This window comes from Scyliorhinus torazame, chromosome 4, assembly GCF_047496885.1.
Source record: "Scyliorhinus torazame isolate Kashiwa2021f chromosome 4, sScyTor2.1, whole genome shotgun sequence".
In the NCBI taxonomy this organism is placed as follows: domain Eukaryota; kingdom Metazoa; phylum Chordata; class Chondrichthyes; order Carcharhiniformes; family Scyliorhinidae; genus Scyliorhinus; species Scyliorhinus torazame.
Genome location: NC_092710.1, coordinates 18,857,311 through 18,865,582, shown reverse-complemented (window position 1 = coordinate 18,865,582; position 8,272 = coordinate 18,857,311). Strand labels below are relative to the sequence as shown.

The following is an 8,272-nucleotide window of genomic DNA, read 5'->3' as shown; positions in this document are numbered from 1 at the left end:
TTCGAGGAAACGCTTGGACAGAAAACCGTCATGGAAGGCGTTGAAAACAATATCAAAACCAGCGTGAATCTTCGAATTAATCAGGTGGGTGTGAAATATGAAGGCGGGTGTGGGGTGATTCTCCGAACCCACCAAGGCTGTGAGGTAACCTGGTTCACATTCTGGCTGGGCGAGGATATCTAAATTATAATTCAAATCTGCAGAATCGTCTTTGAGCTGAATTCGCCGGCCTCCTCCAATTCTCCCTTCTGGCACAGCTCAAGGTGAGAATCACTGCTGGTTTCCAAAAATTGAGGCCAGGCCCGGGGTGGTCAGGGAAATGGCTGGAAAGGTGCCGCCCACTGCCCTCTGTTGGCTCGGCAGTGCCAGGGTGCCGGGGGGGGGGGGGGGGGGGGGAAGGGGACAGTGTCCAGTTGGCACTGCCCAGGGGCGGGGCCTGAGGGGGGGGGGGCAGAGCTTGAAGTGGGGAGGGCTGCCTTCGGCGACCCCCATAGCGGGGTGTCGCTCACATTGGGTAGGCCCCATGACAGCAATTTGGGAGAGGGGGGGGGGGGGTGTTGGTGGACAACGAGGGGCTGGTTTAGCACAGGGCTAAATCGCTGGCTTTGAAAGCAGGCCAAGGCAGGCCAGCAGCACGGTTCGATTCCCGTCCCAGCCTCCCCGAACAGGCGCCGGAATGTGGCGACTAGGGGCCTGTCACAGTAACTTCATTTGAAGCCCACTTGTGACAATAAGCGATTTACATTTACAATTGGGATTGGGGTTCTGTAGACCTGTCTTCAGGTCGGACCCTCGTCAAAAACGGCCTCTGAGGAACATGGTCGCTGCCGTGTTAGGCCCCGCATATCTCGGTAACAGCGCAAATCACCCCAGCCTCACAAGGAAATGTCCCCGCCCGGGATGGATTGCGATCTGGATTGCGCCGGCCTACCCAACGGGAATCGTACCCCGTTTCCTGCCTCAGACCGCACTTACAAATTTGTTTTGAGAATTGGTCCATAATTTTTTTAAAACTTAATTTAGATCCTGATGTCTCAGATTAGAAATTTCAGACATTGTGTTCCCTGAAAAGCATTCCGTTTAATTTGACCATTTCTGGACACCCCCCACCCCCGCTCCTTCCTGTGAAAGAGCGATCTAATCAGTTCCAATCTCACCCAGCTCTTTCCCCAGAACTCCGGAGAAAACCATTTTCCCCTTCGACAATTTATCCAGCTCCTCTTTGGAAAGTTATTCCTGAATCTGCTCACAGCGCCAGACAAATTCTCCACAGCTTCACCCTAATCCATTTATTATCAAAAATATCCTGAATACGAGAATATCAATTTTAAAATTACGCGGGATGGCAATTTGCGACGTCGGCCTGTGCCTTAGGCTGTGGCCCAGTTTCAGCAGCTGGGAGACGTCAAACTGAGGCTCTGCAGCACCATCACTGGGGCGGAGGGTGTAATTCCAGCGCGGCGGCCACTTAAACGCTATTCCCACAATGAATGTGAGTGAGAGAATTTCTTACAGTGGAGAGTTAAACCAAAAACTCTGGCCCACCTGAGAAACATGTCAAAGCATCCAGAGAGGTAGTTTTGTAAGTACAATGAGTATTTTGCCCGCACAGCATCAGCACCGGTGATGGGAGCTTACAAGTTTGCAATGATGTTGAACAGCAGGGGAATTAGGGGAAGTGTATTTGATGGGGTCAGCATGAAGCCTCTTCCAGGTGGCCTCCCTCCTTCGCCCGTCTCTGGGCAGTGCTCACCTGCTGCCTCTCCCAGTGATTCCCAGTAGCTCAGCAGCTCGGAGGGATTCACCCCGTGAGAGGTGATGAGTGTACGAAACTCGCAAACAGAAAACGTCACCTTCCAATTGTGGAACTTCTCCTCCGAGTGGATTTCCACTGGTGCAATCTTCAACTCCGCCAAGCACAGCCCGATGTAAACATCCTCCAGTTTAAAGTGGGGGATGACCCTGGAAATATTCCAGACTCGATTGGCAACATCGGCCGACAGCACGTACCCAGTGCCGGAGCAGAATGATGGGTATACATTCGGAGGATAAGTCTGTCGGCTGATGAACCATTTACTGAATATATTCCTAACAGGTCCAAAATTCCTCATGACGAAGCCGGTGAAAATGTCCTTGCGGTTCATTCCCAACAAGAGCTCGGCCAGATAATCCACGTTAACAAACATGTCGGAATCGGTTTTCATCACGAAGGATGTGGACGGACAGAATCGGTCCACCCATTCCAGGCCCATCAGCACCTTGAGGGTCAGGTTGTAATAACTGTCGGTGAAACCTTTCTGGATGATGTCCTTGTGCAGTGAACTCTCTTTCTGCAGCTGTTCCTGATGCTCTCGGCTGTACCCCAGCAGGAAGTAGGTCGCCACCCTCTTGCCATGGGTGGTCCTCGCTCTCCCCCAGGTCTGGCGAATGGCCGAGCGAGCTTCCAACTGGTCCTGGGCACTGGTGACCAGAAGGACCAGGAATGGGGGCCGGGTCTCAGAGCAGCTATTTGGCAACATGAGGAAAGGGGTGTCGATGAGGTTTGCAGACTGCCAGTCATCACCCATGTACTGGCTGAGATATCCAAGTACAATAAATATCAGCAACGCGGGCACTAAAAACAAAATACATTTGGTTTTTTGAAGCAATCTGAAGCACCAACTTGCAGAATAAAATACCTTCATGCTCCGAGTGACCTGTAAAATACAATAAATAAAACAAGTTGGTTTTAGTGGGGTCCAGATGACACAAAGGGAATTGTCATGATATTCAAACACACACATCATGATAGACAGACCAACAGACAAATTAGCACACATAACACGACAGCCAATCACAGACAAGGACAGAGACAGTATAAGACAAGGAACACGACACCTGGTGGCCGGTCCATCTAGAGACCAGGACAAGGACAGGACCTGATTGACAACACACTCAGGGAATCACCACGTGCAGAGTATCAAGACAGAACTGTAAATAGCAAGTTGGAATAAAACTGCGTTGTACCAATTGCAACCGTGTTGGTTCATCTGTACCTCAGAGCACCCAACACCACATGGTACCAGTGAGTGGATCGATACCTGCCGGCAAACCTGCCATCCTGAGCCATGGACATCACCAACAAACCGCAGCCGTTGCAAGTCGCTGGGAACCTGGGCACCAACTGGAAGCTTTTCAAGCAGCGATTTGAACTGTACATGCGAGCCAACGAAAAACAGGGTGCCTCGGACGAAACAAAGATTGCCATGCTCCTCACTACCGCAGGTCAGCACGCCATCGATGTATACAACTCCTTGGTGTTCGTGGAAGGCGAGAACCAATCCAAATATGACACGGTCCTCCTCAAGCTCGACCAGCACTTCAACGTTGAGGTAAATGAAAGCTTTGAGAGGTATATCTTTCAGCAACACCTGCAAGGTAAGGATGAGCTCTTTCAACCCTTTCTGACGCACCTCCGCATACTCGCGCAGTCCTGCGGTTACGGCAACACCTCAGGGTCCATGATCCGGGACCAGATCGTTTTTGGCGTTGCCTCCAGTGGCCTACGCCAGCAGCTTCTTAAAATTAAAGGCCTGACCTTAGCGTCTGCGGTGGAAGTTTGTGTCCTCCATGAAAATGTGACCAGCCGTTTCGCCCAATTTCAGGCTACCGAATCGGCACGGAGGGGGTCCCTAGCTGTCGAATCGGCAAGCCAGGCCGCCCACGAGGCCGAACGCATCCAGGCAATCGAGTATCTCCCGGCCCGCGGCCCGGACGAGGGCGGCCGTTTCGTGCGCTTTTCGAGGTCTCCCGCGCTTGTGCGCGCCAAAACGAACGGCAACATCGAGGGACGCACTGCGCAGGCGCGCCCGATGCAAGACCGAACTGCGCATGCGCAGTGGCGTAACGAACGCCGTGACGTCACGACGTGCGGCAACTGTGGAGATGCACATTTAAAAGGGCAATGTCCTGCAAAAACCCGACAATGCCTACGATGTGGCAGGATGGGCCACTACGCTGCCTACTGTCGAGCGGCTCAACCGATGGATCCTACACATCTCCGACAACCTCGCAGACACGTAAGGACCGTCCAGCCCGCACATCAGGACATCCAGCCCGATGACACAGATGACCAAGATGCCTTCCGGGTTGCGGTCATTGATGTGAACCGCGTCAACACCATCAATCCGGCCGATGAATGGAGTGCCACCCTGACGGTCAACCGATCGCCGATCACTTTCCGCCTGGACACTGGCGCATCCGCCAACCTCACAGTGTATTCAGCATTCCATGCCATGAAGGTCAAACCACCTATCCAGCCATCCCGGTGCAAGATGGTCGACTACAACGGGAACGTCATCCCGGCCATGGGATCTTGCCAGCTCCAGGTGACACACAACACATACACGGCCACACTCTCGTTTGAAATTGTTGGCTCATCAAAGGATTCCTTGCTGGGCGCACAGGCATGTAAGGCTCTTCACCTTGTACAGCGAATTATGTCTCTCTCTCCAGACGACACATCCGACTTCCTGGATGCTGAGTTCAACTAAAATCTACAATCGCTCCTCGCTCACAACCAGGAGGCATTTGAAGGCATGGGAACACTGCCATACACATACAAAATTCGCCTCAAACCGGACGCCATCCCGGTCGTTCACGCACCTCGCAGGGTTCCTGCGCCACTTAAAGACCGCCTCAAGCTGCAGCTGCAGGATCTCCAGGACCAAGGGGTCCTATCCAGGGTCACGGAGCCCACGCCATGGGTCAGCTCCATGGTGTGTGTCAAGAAGCCCTCCGGCGAGCTCCGCATCTGTACAGACCCTAAAGACCTAAATAATAACATTATGCGGGAACATTATCCCATACCTAAACAGGAGGAAATCACCACTGAAATGGCCCAAGCCAAGATATTCACCAAACTGGATGCTTCTAAAGGATTTTGGCAGATCCAACTGGACCCGTCCAGCCGAAAGCTATGCACCTTTAACACCCCTTTCGGCAGATTCTGCGATAACCGGATGCCATTTGGCATCATCTCGGCATCCGAGGTCTTCCACAGAATCATGGAGCAGATGATGGAGGGCATCGAAGGGGTGCGCGTATATGTGGACGATGCCATCATCTGGTCCATCACAACACCGCAGGAGCACATCAATCGTCTCCAGCGCGTTTTCGCCCGCATACGGGAAAACGGCCTGCGCCTCAACCGAGCCAAGTGTGCTTTTGGCCAAACCGAATTGAAGTTCCTGGGGGACCACATCTCCCGATCAGGGGTCCGTCCCGATGCAGACAAGGTGAGCGCCATCACAGCCATGCCGCGGCCGGCCGACAAGAAGGCTGTCCTACGATTACTGGGCATGGTCAACTTCCGAGGGAAATTCATTCCCAACCTTGCCTCCCACACAACGGCTCTGCGCCATCTCGTAAAAAAATCCACAGACTTCCAGTGGCAACACACACACCAGCTGGAATGGGAGAAGCTCAAACGCAAACTCGCCACGGCACCAGTGTTGGCGTTCTTCGACACGTCTCGTCCCACCAAAATCTCAACTGATGCCAGCCAATCCGGCATTGGAGCAGTGCTCCTGCAGAGGGATGACACGGCATCATGGGCCCCAGTGGCCTATGCATCACGGGCTATGACCCCCACAGAGCAGCGCTACGCGCAAATCGAAAAAGAATGCCTGGGCTTGCTAACTGGTTTGGACAAGTTCCACGATTATGTATATGGTCTTCCACGGTTCACGGTCGAAACTGACCACCGCCCCCTGGTCAGCATAATAAACAAGGACCTGAACGACATGACCCCTCGCCTCCAGCGCATTCTACTTAAACTCAGGAGGTACGACTTCCAACTGGTCTACACTCCAGGGAAGGACCTCATCGTGGCGGATGCCCTATCCCGAGCAGTGAGCACGCCGCCAGATACGGAGGGGTTCGTATGTCAGATCGAGGCACAAGTGGCCTTGACAGCGGCAAATCTGTCGGCTGACGACTCCAGTCTGGCCCGCATCCGCCGAGAGACAGCGGCCGACCCCCTTTTACAGCGAGTGATGCGCCACATGACGGGAGGTTGGCTCAAAGGGCAGTGCCCGCAGTTCTATAATGTACGAGACGACCTAGCCATCATTGATGGGATCCTTCTGAAGCTGGACAGGATTGTCATTCCGCACAGCATGCGCCAGCTGGTTCTTGATCAAATACACAAAGGCCACTTGGGGGTCGATAAGTGCAGACGGAGGGCCCGAGAGGCGGTATACTGGCCGGGCATCAGTGACGATATTGCCAACATGGTGATCAACTGTACAACCTGCCAAAGGTTTCAGCTGGTGCAACCTCCTGAGACGCTTCTGCCCCATGAGCTGGGGACGTCCCCCTGGGCGAAGGTGGGTGTCGACCTATTTCACGCGCTTGGCAGGGACTATGTTATCATCATGGACTACTTCTCCAATTACCCAGAAGTCATACGCCTGCACGATCTGACGTCGTCTGCTGTCATCAGGGCCTGCAAAGACACCTTCGCTCGCCACGGCATTCCGATGACTGTCATGTCGGACAATGGGCCCTGTTTCGCCAGCCATGAATGGTCATCCTTTGCCGCCTCGTATTGCTTCACACATGTGACGTCCAGCCCTCTGCATCCCCAGTCCAATGGAAAGGCGGAAAAGGGCGTTCACATTGCCAAGCGGCTCCTCTGCAAGGCTGCTGCTGCCGGATCGGACTTCTTCCTCGCCCTGCTGGCCAATCGCTCGGCCCCATTAGCCATGGGTCTCTCACCAGCCCAGCTGCTGATGGGTCGCACCCTCAGGACAACTGTGCCTTCCATCCTGACACCAACAACGGACCATGCTACGGTACTGCATAAGATGCAACTGCAGCGTGATCGCCAGAAGAGTTCGTACGACACAAGAGCAACTGATCTTCCCCCCCCTGGCCCCTGGAGACAACGTCCGCATCCACCTACCAGACGGTGGCTGGTCAGCACCTGCCGAAGTTCTCCGACGGGTGGCTCCCCGCTCGTTCCTGGTATGCATGACGGATGGATCCGTGCGTAGGCGCAATCGGCGAGCCCTTCGCCTACTTCCACACTCGCAACGGAACCACACACAGACGCCGGGTCCTCCACTGGTTCCTGATAGCGACTTCGTGGAGCGGCCACAGACCATGCCCCTTCTGTCGCCGCCCGTGGCCAGGCTCGCACCTCGGCCGGTGGTTCTCAACCCACCCTTGAGGCGGTCAACCCGAATTCGTCACCCACCTACTAGACTGGACTTATGAGACTGTTCACATGTCAAAGTTTAGCAACTACTGTATTGTAACATGTCACTGTTTTATCATTCCAGATCTCGTTTGACCGGACCACACTTCAAAGTTTTTTTCTTCTTTTGTTATGGTACAACCTCGTTAGCATGCCACACCTGACATCGCCCCATGTATATAGTTACGCCACATGTACATGCTGTACATATCACGCACACACACCTTTAGCTGCACTCAGGACACATTCATATTTTCACCACTTAGGCACATAATCTTGTAAAAAAGGGGGGGATGTCATGATATTCAAACACACACATCATGATTGACAGACCAACAGACAAATTAGCACACATAACACGACAGCCAATCACAGACAAGAGCACACACAGTATAAGACAAGAAACACCACACGTGGTGGCCGGTCCATCTAGAGACCAGGACAAGGACAGGACCTCATTAACAAGACACTCAGGAAGTCACCACGTGCTGAGTACAAGGACATATGTGTAAATAACAAGTTGGAATAAAACTGCGTTGTACCAATTGCAACCGTGTTGGTGCATCTGTACCTCAGAGCACCCAACACCATAGGAATCACTTTCCCATTTAAGATTCTTTGGTTCAACTGGCAACACAGGAATACAAGGCCGTTCAGCCCCTTCTCCAGCCTCTTACACAGGAACAGGGGGAGGCCCCATTCAGCCCCTTCTCCAGCCTGTTACACAGGAACAGGAGGAGGCCCCATTCAGCCCCTTCTCCAGCCTGTTACACAGGAACAGGGGGAGGCCCCATTCAGCCCCTTCTCCAGCCTGTTACACAGAAACAGGAGGAGGCCCCATTCAGCCCCTTCTCCAGCCTGTTACACAGGAACAGGAGGAGGCCCCATTCAGCCCCTTCTCCAGCCTGTTAGACAGGAACAGGAGGAGGCCCCATTCAGCCCCTTCTCCAGCCTGTTGCACAGGAACAGGAGGAGGCCCCATTCAGCCCCTTCTCCAGCCTGTTACACAGGAACAGGAGGAGGCCCCATTCA

General features: G+C 53.6%; 1 protein-coding gene across 1 annotated transcript in view; it reads right to left on the bottom strand.

Annotated features, from left to right (window-relative positions):
* Nucleotides 1-422: 422 nt before the first annotated feature.
* The window catches only part of LOC140411565 (beta-1,3-galactosyltransferase 5-like), a 52,505-nt gene continuing 44,655 nt past the window's right edge, over nt 423-8,272 (bottom strand). Inside the window, exon 2 of the mRNA XM_072500647.1 lies at nt 423-2,696. Coding sequence (XP_072356748.1) covers nt 1,635-2,684 — 1,050 coding nt within the window. The 5' untranslated portion in view covers nt 2,685-2,696 and the 3' untranslated portion in view covers nt 423-1,634. The remainder of the gene's footprint in view (nt 2,697-8,272) is intronic.